This window comes from Taudactylus pleione, unplaced genomic scaffold (assembly GCF_031769625.1).
Source record: "Taudactylus pleione unplaced genomic scaffold, aTauple2 ptg000077l, whole genome shotgun sequence".
Taxonomy (NCBI): domain Eukaryota; kingdom Metazoa; phylum Chordata; class Amphibia; order Anura; family Myobatrachidae; genus Taudactylus; species Taudactylus pleione.
The window spans coordinates 1-20,467 of NW_028284479.1; the positions used below are offsets into that span (position 1 = coordinate 1).

The 20,467-nt window shown below is 47.5% G+C and overlaps 1 protein-coding gene across 1 annotated transcript in view; it reads left to right on the forward strand.

Moving 5' to 3' along the window:
• The first annotated feature begins 2,096 nt into the window (after nucleotides 1-2,096).
• LOC148532407 (tetratricopeptide repeat protein 41-like) overlaps nucleotides 2,097-20,467 on the forward strand; it is a 144,948-nt gene continuing 126,577 nt past the window's right edge. The window contains exon 1 of the mRNA XM_088467853.1: nucleotides 2,097-2,916. Within this exon, the coding sequence (XP_088323979.1) occupies nucleotides 2,097-2,916 (820 nt within the window). The remainder of the gene's footprint in view (nucleotides 2,917-20,467) is intronic.

The window sequence follows — 20,467 nt, forward strand, 5'->3', positions numbered from 1 at the left end:
CTCTGCACACACCATTTTATTCTTTTAATTTTTGGACCGAGGTGCCCCCACACCCCTAGGATTTGTCCAGTCACCTGCGCCTGTTATTGCTCTCTATGGCGCTGATTCAGATACTAATGCAATTAGAAACCTACCCAATTTGAAACTGAATGGGGATAGAGCAGTTTTTGTGGTGGGTGTTGACTTTATGATGGTACATTTTTGCTAAGGAGACAAGACATTTCCAGTTATGCCCTAGGAGAAAGGGGATAGTAGTCTGTCTTGGACATCCTGTGACATTATGGATAGAAGTCTACTAGATGGTACTAGCAAAACATGAGCCACCAGGCGGGATCGGTAACAACTGGGATTTAATTATGAGAACTTGATGGATTTTACAAACACAGGTACAGGTTAATTTTGTTCTCTATCTTGAGACAGACATGATGCTGCCATTAAAGATTTCATCTTTACAAAGCATCTATGGGACATCTAGTTTACGTATTCCTAACTATGCTATCAGTGGTACAGAATGGCACCTTTTGGTACTTATTTATGAGATGTGCAATTGTAAACTAAATCAAAAATGTTCTGTGCACCTGTCCTGTATTGTTAACTGACCTCATTGTCTTGCCAACTTTTTTTTTTTTTTGTACAAATCCTAGGTTTATACAAGTCTAAAGCTTCTTTACTGTTTATAGTCTTATATAATGTCTCTTATGTCACTATTAAATACCCCAATAATTCTCGGTCTACTGTGTTCCTTACTATTTTCCACTTCAATGAATGCTTAGATATGTAAATGTTTTCCTATTTACACCCTGATAGTAATGCGAACAGTGGGCCTGATTCAGAGTTATACACTACTGCAGCTGCGATTCTCGCAGCTGTGGATGTGCAAAAATATGTTAATGAAACAGTGGCCAGGACTTGTACTGAGACGCCCACCGGAACCATCGCCGCTGTCCCCAACTACGTACACAAACGCAGCATCAGATGCAGATCAGGTTTCATGAGTGAGTCTATGGTCACTCACAATTGCTGAGATGTCGGAGCCATGTTTCTTGCTTACGGGATCGCAGACACAGGATGGGAGACGCCCCCGAAATGGTCGAGACACTCCTGCGTTTTTGTCTGACACTCCCCGTTGCCTCCCCCAAACGCTCCCTGTCTGTCAATCACACTGTGAATAATGGGTCTTATTAATCACGGATTGCAACTGCATCAGCGTACTCAGATCGGTCAATGGGGCGTAATACGCATGCCTATGCATCGCAGTGCACGTGTGTGAGTTAGCATTGCGATCGCTTTGCAATCACTCATGCAGAAAGAAAGCCATAGCAGTGTGAGTGACGGCCAGTCAGCATTTGGGGGTGGTGACGGGGGAGTGGTCGGAGAAACGCAGGCATGTCTGTCCGTTTGAACGCCGTGGCATGGGCGTGCATAATTTAGTCACTGCGACGGGATACGCAGCTTCAGTACTTACTGTGTGACAAGGCTAGCAATTTCTGAGTAAGGTCAGACATGCTGTAAATGTGCGTGAGAGGACGATGTTACCGATGTATACGCAGGACTGCAAGGTATAACGGGTGTGAGATAGTGGTAGTGAGTGTCTATACTGGCTATGCGATTTCATTTATTAGCATATAATCGTAGCTGCGATTGCAATAGCGATCAGTAGTGAATCAGGCCCAAAGACTTGCAGCGTGCGACTATGGTAATGTACCGTAACAAATGCGCTGTGTGACTCAGACGTATGCGCAGTGGCAAAAATTACTCCATTTGCGAAAACATTGGCATTGAGTACATCTCTGAATCAGGCCCAGTTTCACACAGCAGCGTCAATTTATTTATCATGAGGTTGGTTCTCTAATGCAGGGCTTAAAGCACTGAGACTGGTTTGTGCTCCTCCTGGGAACCTAAATATACTCCACTGTAAACAAACTGCTAAGTGTATGTATTTTTACAGATAGAGAAATCAAAATATAACACTTTGTAATATCGTTTCTTACTTTGTTCTAGGTAATGTGGACGATGGAAACTGAACAGCACTTTTTTCTAAATCTCAGTAATTATTAAGAAGATACATTGTTGTGTTGAATATCCACAACTATAGTATGGCACTACTGGCAGAGCATTCAGTTACTACACACAAGGATCACCAATATTATTTCACAAGCAGGCAGCCTATCTGCCCCTACGTCTGTGCAACACCAAAGGATTTCATAGAAGAAAGAAATTATTTGGCCCAATCAGTATTTCCTCAGCTTGACCACTTCTGTCTTACCCGAGGAACTTCTTTTAAAGCGGTTGACCTCAAGTGGCCAATAATTAAGAGATCAAGTAATGAAAATTCCATATCCCATGTACAGTCGGATTACATAGCACATGAGCAGTTAAGGCTCTGTTTGGATTATATTAACAGTTCATGTCCTTTCTTTATATGTATACTTGGTCACACGTATGGTGAATTTTTACCAAAAAGTCAGATGCAGATTCCTATGAGCTCTGCTGACCTATCAGAGAATTCCAGTCTATCGGAAATAGAGCAGAATCTTAGTGCGGCAGAAAATGGTGGGTACCCCTGGGTCCTGCAGGGAAGTAACAAGGAATGTAGCTTCACAGAACTTGAGGTTATCCAAGCTACATCTTTCAAAGATACTCAATTCCAGTACTACTACTTTAGAGACTACCAATATATTGAAGAACAATTACTCCAATCTAATGAACATGAAAAGCAAAGTATTTTGTCATCTTTTGCAAGTGGAAATGAGGACGAAGAATTGAAAATATGGGAGTTGAAGACCAGCATTGTGGACAAAGGATTAGCTGTGAGGTTTTTTAAAACGAAGGAGGAGCTTGGGAGCTTGGTACTGAAAGATTGGTGTGATGTCATAGACAAGCTTTATCCCCTCAACTCCACTCCTGTAAACATAGGTCAGTCATATTTTGTATTTGAAGAGCTGGCACGTAGGCTAAGTGCTCTGAGGGAGTGTTGTGTTGTGTTGTGAGCATGTAGGTGAAATTGTGGGCCATGCAGAGGTGAGCATACAATGAGAACTGTCTGATGTGGGATGGATCTGTTGCACCAGCAATAGAGCTGCTGCAAATGCGTTGCTGATAGTGGTGACAGCTACTTTCACAAGTGAATGGCTAGAGATGCATTCGGTATGAAATACCGGCTGACGCATGGCCGGCAGTTCGATTCCCGGCAGCGTCAGCCCGACAGATGCAGAGATCCCGGCAGCGGCAGCCCGACAGCGCTGGAAATCCCGATTGTCCCTAGGTAAGTACAAACCTAACCCTCCTTAGGGGTGCCTAACCCTAACCTCCCCCCGGGGGTGCCTAACCCTAACCCCCCTTCCCCTAGCCTAACCCTAACACTCCCAGGGGGGTGCCTAACCCTAAGTCCCTCCTGGGTGCCCTAAACCTAACCCTCCCCCCCCGCGCTGCTGTCCGCTCACGGCGCCCAGTATCCCTTCGATCGGGATGCTGGGCACCGGTCTCCCGGCTAGATTTAGACGCCTGTCATTTAACCCTCGCCGGGATAAAGCAATCGGGAAGCCGGCTGTCGGGCTTACGTCAGCCGGTTTCCCGATTGAATCCCCTAGAGATGATGCGTCCGCATAGATGTGGTCAATTCTGAATATGGGCAAAAATCCTGTATTCAGGGCATGAAATGTGACTTGCATGCAGCTCTGAATCAGGCCCACTGTCTCCAAACATTTTTTCACAGCTTTGTATACAGTTGCACTCAGGTTTATATGTCACAGCTTGAAAATAGCAATATTATCAGACATATTATCATTGTTCACTTTATATCCGTGTGTACGTAAACATCCTAAGTGGCGCATTAATGTTCCAAATATCTCCCTCCTCTTTCTCACACTGTGGTGCCCAGCAAATCTCCTGGAGTGAGAAACACTTTTAAGTTTCTTTAACAATAAAAAAGTACTTTGGAAATAAATGTTTGTAATATTATCCATGGATTTGTGGTTATCCTCATTTATTCATAACATTTTATGCCACTTTATTCCCACCTTATTCATAAGAAGTGTACCAAAGTCCATTGTATCCAATGGCTCGTTCTATAGTGCCCAGTTGATATGAATAAGAGTGTGCAACACATGCATAGACACAATCACACGTATGATGGCTTGTACTTTATCATGATTGCTTTTTTCCTATATATGCGAAAACAGCAGGGCCAGTATCAGTGACAAAGTTATATGAGCGTGTCTTTGCCCATAGTCCCGGTGGCGAGGATTAAAGAGCTTCTCTCAACGCTTGTAGATAACTCCCCACAAGGCTATATTTTATTCCCTTTATCTACCTGCTAAATGCTGTATACCACTCAGGTCCCTGCTTTTAGTCTGCAGCATTATGATGTGACAGGTCTGTAACCACATTTCCTTACAGCTCTCCTACTTCCCTAATAGTGTGCTGGATATGAATCACTCCTCTTCCTTTAGGCTATGATAAAGTGTAGTACATTACTTTGGAACCTAGCACTACAATGTGCTATATCACATGCGATGTATGTGTGCATTGTATAATTCTGCATAAATATTTATTTTCTCTTATTCTTGATGTGTAACAAAAATATGATAATGCTTAAACAGGTTTAGCATCTATTTTCCAGAATGTTTAGAACTTGGTATTTTCTAGATATGAAGTTTTCTTGCAGAGGCAGTATAGTCAGGGGTGTCAAGGGGAGGGGGTGGGTACAGATCACCCAGATTTGGCCCGGGAGTGCAGAGGTAGCCCCCTTGCAATGCCGTGCCCGTATGTGGGCACCCCGGCCCCACTTAACATTGGTATGTACACAATGATGGAGTTGTAGTCGTGCCCTCCCTCCATTGGCCATGCCCCCAAACGAGTGGCCCTGGAAACAGTGCATCGCTAGGCTTCACAGTGACACTTAAGTAGGGAACGGTCATGTTGCTGTAGCTTCCTGGGTCCACTCATACTTGCCTTCTCTCCCGGAACGGCTAGGAGGCTCCCGAATCTAAGATGCTGCTCCCAGCTGCCTGGAAGATCATTCAAGTCTCCCGGAACTGCACCATGTCTGCCAAGCGCCGCCCACTTCCCGAGTAAAGTGGGCGGTCCGGGAGGTAAATGACGCGATTTGCGTCGAATCGCCTCATTGTAGCCACACCTCCTACTTTACAATTCTGGGTATTTCAACATTGTATTGCTGGGGGCAGGACCATGATGATGTGATTGCGCAATCACGCACCCCCCAACCCCACACCAACAACCTATACCGCACCATGCCCCCCGATTGTCCCCTGTGGGGCCTCTTCTGAGCATACATGTCCATTGCATGTGCCCACTATGCATGTGCTGCTCAGAATAAAACCATTGTTTCCACTTCAAACTTTCAGATTTTCTGGTCTCTACCTGTTTTTTTCCTGGTCAAATTCCCTGTCAAATTTTGACTTAAAATGATGGGATAATTATATAACAGTATAGCTAACAAAACTAACTACAGACAACAAAAATTAAAAACTTTGGGGTATAGGCGGATGGCGGTAGACATCGGGCACCTCAGAGTTAATTTTCAGCCTCCCTGGATGCACCGGGGCCCTCTTCTATACCCGCCCCCAAGCCAAGGCATCCTCAGTTTTGTAGGTGCCTGGCTCGGAGTCGGATCACCTTTCAGAGGGGGGCTGTTCAAACAGCCTCTGAAGATTATTTAGCTAAGAGCAAATAGCACGGACAGTCCAATAGGACGTCCTTGCTATTGCTCCTACACCCCGCTGGCGCTAGAACGCCGGTACTGATCCGGGGATCCTAGCGGGTTTCCGGGACTTCAGATAGCGAAGACTCTGGAATCCCAGGACTGTGGCCGGATCTAAGGGGTCTTCAGGTAAGCAGCGGATTCCCGCGGAGGGGACCCGTCGATGCACAGTCCATTTGTTCCCAGTGGACAGGGCTACCTGGGGACGGCCTACGGTGGGGCCAGGCACTGAGTCCTGCGATCCACCGGACCACCAGGGACATCGGGCTGGATGTGCGGAAACACTCCAGCATCCGTGGGGTTAATTGCTGGCCAGGGGAGTGCGCCTTCCCTGTCTCACAGACGGCACCTCCCCTCAGCTAAAGCGCGCCTTTCCACTATTGCCTGTCCATGCTAAGCTGCTCTCCTCCTCTGGCTACACTGTTTCTGAGGTCTCCGGCGGCTATTTTATGGCAGTGTCGCCGTTCCCTCTGGCTCAGCGTGTGCCCGGTCCCCCTGCTTACCTCTCCCCCTTTTGGGGTCAGTGTATGCAGCACTATTGCCTACCAGACACTGAGTCTGCGTAGTAGATTATAGTGCTATAGTGCAGGCTATTTCTGTATGTGTGACTTATGCTAGCGCTGTCTGTCTTTGTCAGTTATTTTCACAAACTGTCAGCACCAAACTGTCTCTGACATGCCCACTGAGTGGGGTCAGGTTATGATATCTCACATTTATAAAGCTATGTATTTGTGAGAATTGTCACAAATGGTTGTGTGTTGCACTCTGCCATAATCCAGCAGTAAATTCCTGCAGCTTGCCAAGCATCAGACAGGACCTGTATTTTGCTTTACTACTATGATTATATATATATACAGTCAGGTCCATAAATATTGGGACATTGACAGAATTTTCATATTTTTTCCTCTATTCACCACCACAATGGCTTTGAAATGAAACAAACAAGATGTGCTTTAACTGCAGACTTTCAGATTTAATTTGAGGGTAATTACATCCAAATCAGGTGAACGGTGTAGGAATTACAACGGTTTCTATATGTGCCTCCCACTTTTTAAGGGGCCAAAAGTAATGGGACAAACTAAACAATCCTAAATCTAACTTTCACTTTTTAATACTTTGTTGCAAATCCTTTGCAGGCAATTACAGCCTGAAGTCTGGAACGCATAGACATCACCAGACGCTGGGTTTCATCCCTGGTGATGCTCTGCCAGGCCTCTACTGCAAATGTCTTCAGTTCCTGCTTGTTCTTGGGGCATTTTCCCTTCAGTTTTGTCTTCATAAAGTGAAATGCATGCTCAGTCGGATTCAGGTCATTGCATAACATTCCACTTTTCAGCCTTAAAAAAATCTTTGGTTGCTTTTGCAGTATGCTTCGGGTCATTGTCCATCTGCACTGTGAAGCGCTGTCCAATGAGTTCTGAAGCATTTGACTGAATATGAGCATATAATATTGCCCGAAACACTTCAGAATTCATTCTGCTGCTTTTGTCAGCAGTCACATCATCAATAAATACAAGGTAACCAGTTCCATTGGCAGCCATACATGCCCACACAATGACACTACCACCACCATGCTTCACTGATGAGGTGGTATGTTTTGGATCATGAGCAGTTCCTTTCCTTCTCTTCTCTTCCCATCACTCTGGTACAAGTTGATCTTTGTCTCATCTGTCAATAGGATGTTGTTCCAGAACTGTAATGGTTTTTTTAGATGTTGTTTGGCAAACTCTAATCTGGTCTTCCTGTTTTTGTGTTACACCAATGGTTTGCATCTTGTGGTGAACCCATAGATGAACCCATACTATTCATACTATTCACTCTTGTGAAGTCTTCTCTTGATTGTTGACTTTGACACATATATATCTACCTCCTGTAGAGTGTTCTTGATTTGGCCAACTGTTGTGAAGGGGATTTTCTTCACCAGGGAAATAATTATTTTGTCATCCACCACAGTTGTTTTCCATGGTCTTCCGGGTCTTTTGGTGTTGTTGAGCTCTCCGGTGCGTTCTTTCTTTTTAAGAATGTTCCAAACAGTTGATTTGGCCACACCTAATGTTTTTGCTATTTCTCAGATGGGTTTGTTTTTATTTTTCAGCCTAATGATGGCTTGCTTCACTGATAGTGACAATTCTTTGGATCACATATTGAGAGTTGACAGCAACTGATTCCAAATGCAAATGTCACACCTAGAATCAACAGCAGACCTTTTACCTGCTTAATTGATAATGAAATAACGTGGGAATAGCCTACACCTGTCCATGAAATAGCTTTTTAGTTGATAGTCCCATTACTTTTGGCCCCTTAAAAAGTGGGAGGCACATATTGAAACTGTTGTAATTCCTACACCGTTCACCCGATTTGGATGTAATTACCCTCAAATTAAATCTGAAAGTCTGCAGTTAAAGCACATCTTATTTGTTACATTTCAAAACCATTGTGGTGGTGAATAGAGGGCAAAATATGAAAATTCTGTCAATGTCCCAATATTTATGGACCTGACTGTATATATATATATATATAATGTATGTATATGCTATTTGGTCGCATTATACCCAGTGCCATACTGTGTGCTATTAGTATGCTGTTATGTCTGCAGGTATGATGTACACCCTGCTGTTCCACTCTACCAGTTATGAGTGGCAGGTAAGTGAGGAGAAAATAGTACAGCTGTCTTTCCCTCCCTGGGGGTTCACGCAGCGTTTCACAGAGGCTCCTTGGGAGCTCCTTAATCCTGTGTCATTATCATGGGTAGTGTCTCTCTCTCTCTCTACTTCTGTACAGAGGGCCTGATCCAGAGCCGCTCGTAAGCGGCCGATCGTTCGCTCCGAGTGATGTTCGCACATTTGTGCATGCGTATGGGTCGTAATGCGCATGCGCCAACCAGTCATTGCGGTCGGAAATCGAGCGCTCGCAAAATAGCGAGTGCCTGCTAATTTGAGTGACAGGATGAGGCGTTTGTGGGTGGTAACAGGGGAAGGTGCTTGAAAACTGGGAGTGGTGATCCGAACGCAGGCGTGCCAAACGATCAAAAACGGGCGTTTTAAGGGTGTGCATAATTAACAAAGCAGCGTCATCGACCACGTCACTTGGTTGTTTCTTGGCCTGAACTGTTCGCATGATTGCGGTAGGATAAACCTACCACAAGCACTGCGAGCAGTTCAGATGCCTTTCGATGTACTCGATTAATCAAATAAATAGCGGAGATGACGTAGGATGCGAGCGGCCAGGGGGCATCTTTACAAAATAGCGAGCACATGTTTCGTTCGCTCGCTCAGACATAGAGGCGTCAACAGACCGCAAAGAGCGAGCGCTGAATTTAAATAGCCGGACCCTTTTTCTGAACGAGCGAGCGCAAATAGCGTCCGGCTCTGAATCAGGCCCAGAGACTGACTGCTACCTCCATTCCGTGTTGCGGTCTAAGGACCGCCTTTTGAACCACTGGGCTCAGTGGATTTGAAATGGCTTACTGCGAAAGCTGTGTTTCTTCTGGATATTGCTTCAGCCAGAAGGGTGTCAGATTCGGGGGCTCTCTCATGTAGACCTCCCTTTCTGATTTTTCACCGGGACAGGGCGGTGCTAAGGACTCGCCCTGGTTTCCTACCTAAGGTGGTGGCTAGTTTCCACATCAATGAGGAAATTGGTGCCAGCCTTTAATTTCCCAGACCTCTCAGCTGGTGAGGCCTCATTGGATATGGTACGTGCTCTAAGGATTTATGTAGACCGTACCTGTTCTCTTTGGAAATCGGACTCTTTGTTTGTCCTCTATGGTATCCATAAGAAGGGATGGCCTGAAAATAAACAGACATTGGCATGGTGGATTCGGATGGCGATCACTGAGGCTTACATTCATGAGAGCCTTCCTGTACCGGCCTCTGTTACTGCTCATCTACTCGGTCTGTGTGTCCTTCGTGGGCAGCTCACAATGGCGCCTCAGCTATTCAGCTTTGCAAGGCGGCCACATCGTCTTCTGTCCATACCTTTGTGAGGTATTATCATTTTGATACCTTCGCTTCCCAGGATGCTTCCTTCGGGCGGCGGATTTTCCTTTCTGCACAGGAGCATCCCCACCCTTAAAGGATACTGCTTTGGAACATCCCCAAGGTATCCTGTGGATACCCTATGGACCATGAAGTAGAAAATATGAGATATGGTAAGAACTTACCCTTGTTATCTCTATTTCTACGAAGTCCATAGCATTCCACAGGCCTCCCGCCCTGTCGCACCTGTGCTGCAGAGGGCTTTGTTCTGGTCATCGGTTTTCCGTCTCCTTCTGGTGAGAATGTGATTCTTATGTGTTCCAGACTTTCATCTCTCTCTTTGTTCTCCTCCTCCGGCCTATGGCTTGCCACGTAACTGAGGATGCTTTGGCTCGGGGGTGGGGTATAGGAGAGGGCCCCGGTGCATCCTGGGAGGCTGAAAATTAACTCTGAGGTGCCCGAAGTCTGCCGCCATCTGCCAATACCCCAAGGTATCCTGTAGAACCCTATGGACTTCGTAGAAATAGAGATAACAAGGGTAAGTTCTTACCATATCTCATATTTTTACAAGCATTGAGGACAGGCTGACAGACTGCTGCAGTAAGTATTGTCTTTTCCTCTGACTAGCAGGAGAACTGGGACATGTTCCGTGGCCCGCCGCTGCGCCACCCTTGACCCCGCTTCGTAGGCGTGGTCTCTGGCAACAAAGCCAGCACTTAGCGCTGCTGTCACTTACACAATGGGAAGGAGGGGGCGGAGCTTAGTGCTGAGTGGCAGCGTATCTATACAGCTCTCTGACTGCAGAGAGTACAGTTTATTGACCCACCTCCCGGTATAGGGGAGGGTTTAGCCAGCCCATAGCCCCTCTCATTGGCGCCATTGTCCTCCTCTGGCATGTTCACAGGCAAGCCGCAGCTGCACAGCTTTCAGTCTGCCCTGGTCTGTTATCCACTGCGCGGCTGCAGAAAAGACTCCAGCGCTGGTCCTGAAGGTCGTGAGTGCACTGGGGTGTTTGTTTCTCAGGGCTGCTGAGTGTTAGGGGGTTTGCATTTGGGCGTGATTCACTGACTCCTCTCCCTCTGTGCCCGTTTTTTCTATTTCACTCTGCTCTTTTTCCGCTCTGTCGGGACCATCTTCAGATACTGCCACACACTGCATTTGATATCTACCTTGGCAGGCATTATGTCCGACCTCACCTCGAAACTTGGGAAAGGGAAACTGCTAGGAGCAGGGAACCCATGGACACCAAACCGGCTTGGCAGAGAGGCTTAGCCCGCTCAGTGGAAGGCTTTGCACAGCTTATGATTTCCTCTACTTCCTCCCCCAGGGTCAGTGCTCCCACTCGACCAGCTAAAAAGAGGCTTCTTCCAGCTGTCCTTCAGTCGGACGACTCGGAAGTGGAGCTTCTTTTACAGGAAGAGGAGGAAGGGGAGTTGGAGTTTTTTTTCTGACGGTGACGTGGAGTTCCTTAGCATGGCAGTTTGCCAGGTTTTGAAGATCCAGGACTCCGAAGCCACTCTTTTACCAGATGAGTCCATGGTTGGTACTAAATAGAGGCTAACAGTATTTTTTCCTTTTTCACAGGAATTAAATACTCAGTTGTCTGCTGCCTGGCAGCATCCTGACAAAAAATTAAAAGTACCCAAGCGCTTCTTAACCATATACCCTTTTCCCTCTTCGATTATGGAGAAGTGGGAAAATCCTCCACTAGTCAATCCGTCGGTCTCACGACTTTCTAAGAAAACCACGCTGCCTGTTCCTTGAGCTTCTGTCCTCAAGGACCGGTCCGACTGTAAGTTAGAGACCACATAGAAAACCATCTATTCAGCAGCAGGGGTGTTGCTAAGGCTGGCCATGGTCGGCTCTTGGGCCAACAAGGCCATAGCGAGATAGGCAGAAGAGTTGGCCAATGGTCTAGAATCTGGAGTGCCTAGGTCCGATTTAATCGTCCTGGCGGAACACATTGGTGAGTCTGCAGTATACTTAGGATCTGCTTCCAGGGATGTAGGTCCATCGGTTCGAGGATTTCAGCTTTGGCAATTGTGGCCCGCAGAGCCCTCTGGCTACAGTCTTGGCAAGCAGATGCTGAATCAAAGAGGGCAGTAGAAGGTCTTCCATTTGGGTAAGAATTGGACAAATGGATTTCCCAGGCTACTGGTGGTAAGCCTACTTTCTTACCCACTACTGCGCCGGTCCCATGTCGCACCCAGGCTGGGCCTTTCTTTCTCTCTTTTCAGACCAGTCAGTCCTTTAGAGGATCTGCGCGAGGTGCCTCTGCGGCGGCTCGCAGAGGTAGAGGTAGGAGACGCCAGCCTGTCACTGCCCATCATCAGGAGACAAAGCCTGCGGACAAGCCAGCTGCATGAAGGGTTCCAGTCCTACCTAGGGGATTCAAAGGTGGGGGCACAACTTCTGAAGTTCCGAGATGCTTGGATTCACACCATTTCTTCAGATTGGATCCACAATCTGGTGTCTCTGGGCTACAATCTAGAATTTGCAGCCTCCCCTCCACGTCGCTTTTCAAGACAGGTCTTTCCATCTCCCATCAGAGACGGGACGTTTTTCTGCAAGCAATCCAGAAACTTGTGGATTCCGAGATGTTGATCCCGGTTCAAACACATCAGAGAGGTCTGGGATTTTACTCAAATCTTTTTGTGGTCCCGAATCCAGCCGGCTCTGTCAGACCTATTTTTAATCTGAAATCACTAAATCTTTACTTGGAGTTTTACCGGTTCAAGATAGAGTCTCTTCACTCAGTGATTGCGGATCTGGAACAGGGAGGGTTTCTAGTGTCTTTAGACATTAAGGATGCTTATCTCCAAATCCTATATGGGCACCACATCAGGCTTTTTTTTCCGATTTGCAATCAAGGAGACCCATTTTCAGTCGGGCTCTGCCGTTCAGTCTGTCATCGGCAACCTGGATCTTTACCAAGGTATTGTCTGTGATGATTGCCCATCTCCGCTCGTTAGGAGTCACCATTGGCCCGTATCTGGACGACCTCCTCATCAAGGCCTCATCTGCTCAGATTCTCTTACAAACTGTAGCTCTAATACACCAGGTTCTCATTCATCATGGCTGGATTGTCAATTTCCAAAAATCCAGTCTAGTTCCATCTCTTCCTAGGAATGATTTTGGACATGGCCTCCCAACACGCCTTCCTCCCAGTAGACAAGGCTCGGGCAATTCGCCAACTTGTTCACCTAGTCCTCAAACCGAAACAAGTTTCCATTCATTTGTGCATCCGTTTTCTCAGCAAGATGGTGGCAGCTTTCGAGGCAATACAATTCGGTAGATTCCAGTCTTGCCCCTTCCAGTTGAATCTTCTGGTCCAATGGTCCGGATCACATCTTCATATGCATCACCTGATCCGGGTGTCGCCTCAATCATCTCACAGTGGGTCGCTGATTCGGCATATAGGATTGGATTGTTCTGACGACGAATGCCAGTCTCAGAGGTTGGGGAGCAGTAGTTCTAGACAACTGCTTCCAAGGTTGATGGTCGCATCAGGAGTTGGCGCTTCTAATCATTGTGCTGGAACTCTGTGCAATTTTCAACGCACTTCTGCAAGCAGTTTCTCCAGGGTTGGCCGGTTTGAGTCCAGCCGGACAACGCCACAGTCTTTGCATACATCAACTGTCAAGGAGGGGCGCACAGTCGTTTGGCCATGCGAGAGGTGAATCGCATTGTACGGTGGGCAGAAATCCATGTGACTGCGACCTCGGCGGTGTTCATTTCAGGAGTGGAAAACTGGGAGCCGGCTATCTAATTTTTCGGGATTTTCATCCTGGAGAATGGGCCCTTCACCCAGAAGTTTTTCAACAGATGGTCAAGAGATGGGGCATGCCACAAATAGATCTCATGGCCTCCAGACACAACCATTAGGTGCCTCGGTATTGCTCCAGACCCGAATGCGGAGGCTGGAGGTACAATCTCGTGTACATATTCCCTCCTTTTCCCCTTCTTCCAAGAGTCCTCAAACGGATCAAGCAAGAAGTGGAAAGAGTCATCCTTGTGGCTCCGAACTGGCCACGCTGGGCATGTTTCTCAGATCTCTTGCTACTCCCAGTTGAGGATCCCTGGCCACTACCTCTTCATCCAGACCTTCTGCTTCAAGATCCGTTCGTATACCCAGACTTACAGCAGCTGTGCTTAACGGTGTGGCTGTTGAGTCCGCTATCTTACGACGCAGCAGGGTTCCAGACTCAGTAGTTCCCTGCTCCAGGCTCACAAACCGGTTATGTCAGCTCATTATCATCGTATCTGGTGTTCCTATGTGGCCTGTTGTGAAGACCGGGGGTTTCCCACCACTGCTTTCCATTTGTCCCATCTCCTTCTCTTCCTTCAGAGGGGTTTGTACGCTGGATTGCGCCTGGGGTCTCTCACGGTTCAGGTGTCGGCACTATCTGTATTTTTTTCAGCGACGCCCTGCCTTGTTTCCTCAGGTTCAGACTTTTCTACAAGAGGTCCTTCGGATCCAGCCTCCATTTGTCCCGACTACAGCTCTGTGGAACTTAAACTTGGTGCTGACGTTCTTCCAGTGTTCAACATTCGAGCCTTTGGAGGATGTGGATCTAAAACTCTTTACTTGGAAAACAGTCCTCTTGTTGGCCTTGGCTTCGGCCAGACGGGTTTCGGAGTTGGGAGTCCTCTCTTGTCGGCCTCCTTATCTCATTCGTGCGGAACTTTGTACTAAGTCGTCCTTCCTACCTAAGGTGGTGTCTGCTTTTCACATCTATCAACCTATTGTGTATGCGGTGTTGTCGGCCAATTCCCAGGCTTCACCTTCCTTGGATGTCGTGCGGGCTCCTCGGATTTATGTGGCCCGTACTGCAGCATTGCATAAGTCTGATGCCTTGTTTGTTCTTTATGATTCTTCCAAACGTGGTTGGCCTGCTTCTAAGCAGACGTTAGCCAAATGGATCCGTCTGGCCACCCGACAGGCATATATTGCAAATTCCTGGCCTCCGCTGGTCTCTATTTCTGCTCATTCCACTTGTTCCTTGGGGGCTTCTTGGGCTGCTCATCAGGGCGCTTCAGCATTCTCATTATTATCATTTATTTATATGGTGCCACAAGTGTTCTGCAGCGCCTTACAAAGTACATAAACAAATAGGTTGTCCAGTGACTTACAATACAATAGAGGACAAGGACATGAATAATATACATTGCTATATTAGCAACCATAACACCCAGATAAGCAACAGAGCAAAGTATCCAAGTGTTAGGTGCCCTAGTGGGGAGTAAGGAGTAGATGAAAGTAGAGTAAGAAGAAGCACAAGAGGGTAGAGGGCCCTGCTCATAAGAGCTTACATTCCAAAGGGGAGGGGCAGACAAACAGGTGTGTCAGAAGGGGTAGGCAGGGAGGAAGGAATATGTAACAGCAAGTTAAGATGAAAGCTGGAAGGCATTGATGGAAGTAGTAGGTCTTGAGAGCCCGTTTGAAGGATTGGAGAGAGGATGAGAGTCTGATGGGAAGAGGGAGAGAGGCCCTCATTCAGAGGCGGTCGCAAGAAGCGATCGCTCTCTCTGAATGAGGGCGGACGCTTCTATTTTTTAGTGCGGCCTCCTGGTCACTAGCTAAGCTGTGGGTACCACCCACAACTTAGCGACCGACCAGGGTGATGGTCGCAACCATCGGGGCTTGTGTCGAGACCCTAAGGTTGGGTCTCAGCAACAGCAAGACCCAGGGAGCTTCCTGCTCTGATCGAGCAGGAAACTCCCCACTGACATCACCGCTGATGTCAGTGCGGCCACCCACAAAACGGCAAGCGTTCCATCAAGAACGCCTCCGTTTGTGTAGCCATCCCCCTGCACCGCCTACAAAACGGGTTGAGCTATCGAACATCGACAGCCGGCCCTTTTGTAGAGAGCCCCGGAGCGCAGGACCAAAAAATCGATCTGGTTGCGAGCGCTCAGTGCTTGCGACCGGGTCTGAATGAGGTCCAGAGTTCCAAAGAGGGAGAGCATCTCACTTGTGCCTTGCAGCCATCTAGTCCAGAGTCCACACTTTTGTTAGTCTCTACCGGTTTTCGTCGCTGGGTCTAGTTTTGGTCGCAGGGTTTTGCAGGTTTCTCAGGGCTCTCCCACCTGGGGGAAAAACTTTGGAACGTCCCCAGTGTATTGATCTGCAGTGTCCCCTGTTGGATGAACGAGAAAAGAGGATTTTGGTACTTACCGTTAAATATGTTTCTCCGATTCCACAAGGGATGCCCTCCCAGTGCTGCTTTACCTGCCATTGTGTTCAGTTTTTTTTTTGCTCTTTGTATATGCATTATGGGCCTGATTCACTACCGATCGCAACTACGATTACGCACGCAATCGGCCGATTGTTGTGTTCTGTGCATTCGTATGTATTGCAGTGCGCGTGTGCGAACCAGCCACTGCGATCGGGACTGCGATTGCAGTGACTGCGCAGACCCATCACAGAGTGATTGACAGGAAGTACAGTTTGTGGGTGGTGACGGGGGAGGGGGTGCCAGTGCGTTTGAACGCTGTTGCAGGGGTGTGCATAAATTAGCCACTGCAATGCCGTACACGGCTTGAGGACTCATAGCGTGCAATGAAGTTAGTAATTTCTGAGTAAGGTCAGAGCTTGTGCAAGTGTGCGTGAGGCTGCGATGGTACTCGATTGTACCGATGATTTCACAGTCTTGCTAAACATTACGGATGTGTGTAAGGTAAAGTTGGCATCCTTATGTTGTGCTGCGACAGCATAGCGATCACAATGGATTACCATACTATCGCAGTGAGACTTCTTGCGAAATCGCTTTTGCAATCGCAGTTGCGATCCTTACTGAATCAGGCCGTATGTTGTTATGTGTGTTTTCTTCGGCTTTTGGCTGTTTTTCTCCTTCATCCACTAGGGGACACTGGAGTTCAAGACAGTGGGGTATAGACGGTGGTAGAGTAGAGCCTGGCACTTTAATTTAGAAGTGTGACTGGCTCCTCCCCCTCTATGCCCCATCAGCCCCAGTTTTTAGAATGTGCCCGAGAGAGCACATTAGGCTGTCTCCAGCCTTTTCATATAATTTTAATTATCAAGCATTGAGGACAGGCAGGCTGCTTACTGTGGCAGTCTGCCTGCTACGTGGGAGCCGCCGGGAAGGGCACCACATGGCTACTGCAGCCTGTGTCCGGTGACCCTGAGGAGGGGGCACAGCAAGAGGGAGCCATCGGACCCTGCGAGGACCCGCCCCTGCTGACACCGGCATGTGTCCGGGTTCCTCGCCGCCCCCTCAGCCCAGCATCCCGGCCGCAGCAGTTGTAAGTATGACCACTGCTCCTGATTAGCAGGAGCAGTGGACGTTAGAGCTGGGCTCAGTGACATGCCGCTAGCTGTCACTGTTAGCAGCGCTGCTAAAACCTCCCCCCGCTATCCCCCCCCCAACTTCCCACGTCAGGCCTGGGGACATAATTCCCGGTTAAAACACCGGAGCTAGCGGGGGTGGAGCTAATAATGGCGCGTCCTGCACAGCGGCGCCACTGGTACGGGCTCTCTCTCTCAGTGCTAGGCACTGCAGCAGTGGCTCACTGTGGTAAGGGTGGCTCTGTACAACAGCCGCTAAGCGCACTCAGCAGCCCGCCATTTATAGTGGACACTGCCGGAGCATAGCTGGCAGTCAGTCCTAACACAGGGGGTTTCTGCTCCCTCTTTTGTAAGAGAGTCGCGCAGCAAGCGCTGACTCATCCCCGCTCGGGAGAGTAATGAAGACCGGCTGAGCCAGGTCTCCTGCCCCTCCCCCCACAGTTAGACGGCTTGCTGCACTGTCAAAGAGCACCACGCTGGCTTAGGCTCAGAGTCGCTGCAGAGCGCGGCTGTTCATTACAGCGCTCTCGGCTGTTGGTCCCCCCTCCTGTTTAAGGAGGGGATGGAGCGCGGGCCCCTCTACAGCAGAGTAATGCGCAGCGTTACTAATATGCCTGCTCCTCCCTCCTCTATAAGAAACACAGGGAGGGAGACTGCTGCGACCCGCTACTCCAATGGTCTACACTGGCGCTGTCTCAGTAGGTGCAGCGCCAGTTGGAGCAGTAAGATCCCGGTTAAAAAAAAACCAAAAAAACCACCAGTGCTAGCGGGGGCGGAGTTTACCGGCGGCCATAGTGGCTAAACCTGCCGCCCATTCCAGAGTAATGGCGCGTCCTATATATATATATATATATATATAGCGGCGCCTTTTCAGTCGGGTTCTCCCCTCTTCTGCCGCACTGTGCCCACGAGATGTCAGCCAATAGAGAGCTCACATACCACGCCGGTTTGCAGAGGCTAGCGCTTGAAAGCTTTCTGGAGTCTGTAAGGCGGGCAGCCAATAAGACCGGCACAGTGGAGTGTGCCGTAAAATAGCCCACCTGGGATCCAGGTTCGAGACCCACACTAAGCGCTGTCTCTATAGGCAGGCTGCCAGTCGCTCTGTTGTGGCTGTAACAACAAGATGGGCATAGGCTTAGCAGACATATGCCGACCCCCGGGCGTGGTCCTTCTCATAGGTCTCTTAATGAGAAGACCGCGGTATCCCACTGCTCCCATAACTAAGAGGGCCGTAGCGAGGAGTTACAGTGCGGCTCCGCATTTTGTAAAGTCAGCACAGTAAAAATGTAACAGTTTCTTGTGCCGTGCATGGCACATCATGAACTCCTGGGTTGTGAGTGTCACTCCGGACGCCCTAGGAGCAGTCGGCTCCCTAAAGCAGCATCTGGCCAGCGACTCTGCTGGCATAATGCATAGTGCTGATAGGTGGGGGCCACCACATCCCACTGTCTTGGGGATGGATACCAGCCTTTGCGCATCCAGGCTCCTTATAAGCGCAGGCGGCTACAGTTAGCTATTGTAAGAGATGACAGCTCCTGCTCTCCACTATACAGAAGGCAGCACTAGGCACATGGTGCCCGATCTCGTCTGATCTTGGAAGCTAAGCTCCCCATGTGGGGACGCTGCCATTCCTCTATTACAAGAGTCCTCAGCAGCACTGTGTACACACAGTGCCGGGTGAAGGTTTGTTAGTGCTGCCTCATACACTTCTGAATACTGATCAGCTGGGAGGTTTTCACCAGCGACTGGTTGAGGCCCTGTTTTTTATTAGACATCGTCTCGCTGGCCTCATAGTGGGTTGGGTTAAAAATACCTAACTTGTTTGTTATTTGCATAAACTAACGCAGTCTGGGACAGCACGCTAAAAAAAATAAAAATAATAATAATTCTTGCCCCCCTACGCCGTAGCGGTGTGTGTGTGGTATAATATATATATATTTGTATTTTATACTAAACTCTGGTTTAGAACATATACTAGTCTGGAGTGACCTCGTACCTGGGCTCAAGGACCTTGCGTCAGCTCATATTCTACTTAAAGTATGCTCGTCACCTATTAATCTGGTATATGGGTACGTATGTATGTGTATGTATATATATATATATTTATATATATATATATGTGTGTATGTGTATATATAGATATGCTTATATATAGCTTCTTGTTCTTACCCTAAAGGCGAGGGTAGGATCTGTTCGTATCGGTTTTATGTCTGATACCTAGCATATTTATAAGGAAAGATGCTGAGATTGAAAGGACTCTCCTGATGCGGTAGTTTGCTACGTATAATAACTCCACTTTACACTATCCCTAAGGATATATATGTATATTGAATATATGTGTATATATATATGTATATATATATATATATATACTATCCAATTTAGGTGGCTTTATAGACTAGAGTCACTTCTATAAGGGACCCTATTCATGTCCTGTGGCCGCCTTGTTAGTAAATCTATGTACTTACATAGATGCTCCTGGGACACTAGGTGTCTAGGTTCAGCTCAGGCTGTTCTAGAGGCATTCTGCCTCACAACAATTAGGTCTTGGGCTATCGCATTGCAACCTTGGACAATATCTAATATATAATTGTTCACGTCAGTCAATGTCTACAGCCCCCCTTTTCCTGGGACATATTATTAATTACTTGGGGTGCACTTGGCAGTGCCCGGTAAGTACTTTCAGGACTAGTGCACAATATTATAAGACACTAAAATGCAGTGTCTAAGTACTATATAAGCATGCTAATCTCCTGGTGCAGGAGTCTGCCAAGTCAACTTAGTACTAACTCTTCTTTTCAAAGAGATTGACTTCCCATGCACCTATGTAGGTGTCTGTGTGTACGTGTGTGCGTATATGGTATGATGTATAATTATATATATATATATATAATATATAGATAGATTATATGCTGATATTTTCCCATTCCTTGTATGAATATTTCCTAATCATTGGGAAGTCCGGTTTATAATGCCTAACTGGGGTTATGACTGACGATATATCCCCTTCATGGAAAAACTGATGCACGGTACCCTTTGCGGTATTCCATATTATTGACTTGTCGCATACGGCACAAGCTATCTCAGAAATCAGAATCTCTACAGTGGCCTCTAGATACGTTTCCTATCGGAGAATGGAGAATCCAAGTTCTATTCCATCCTCAGGGCTTAAGTGGTTAAATTACAACAGAGTTGCTGCTCCTATGCCTGAAGGACTGGGGCCTCCTGCTGATATAGGCAGGGTCAGGCCTGGGTTATATTAGATGATGGGCATAAAGTAAAATGTTTGTTTTCCATATCACTCTTGTTGTGACTACTATGATGTCTGGGGTCACTGGTAGGGATCCATAATCTAATAGGTGATATTTCCATGTGTTCCTTGACCGGTACAGGGTTTTAGTTAATACCTTAATTCTGCCTCTTGGCTTATAAGTACTTCATCATTATAAGTGTTATTGT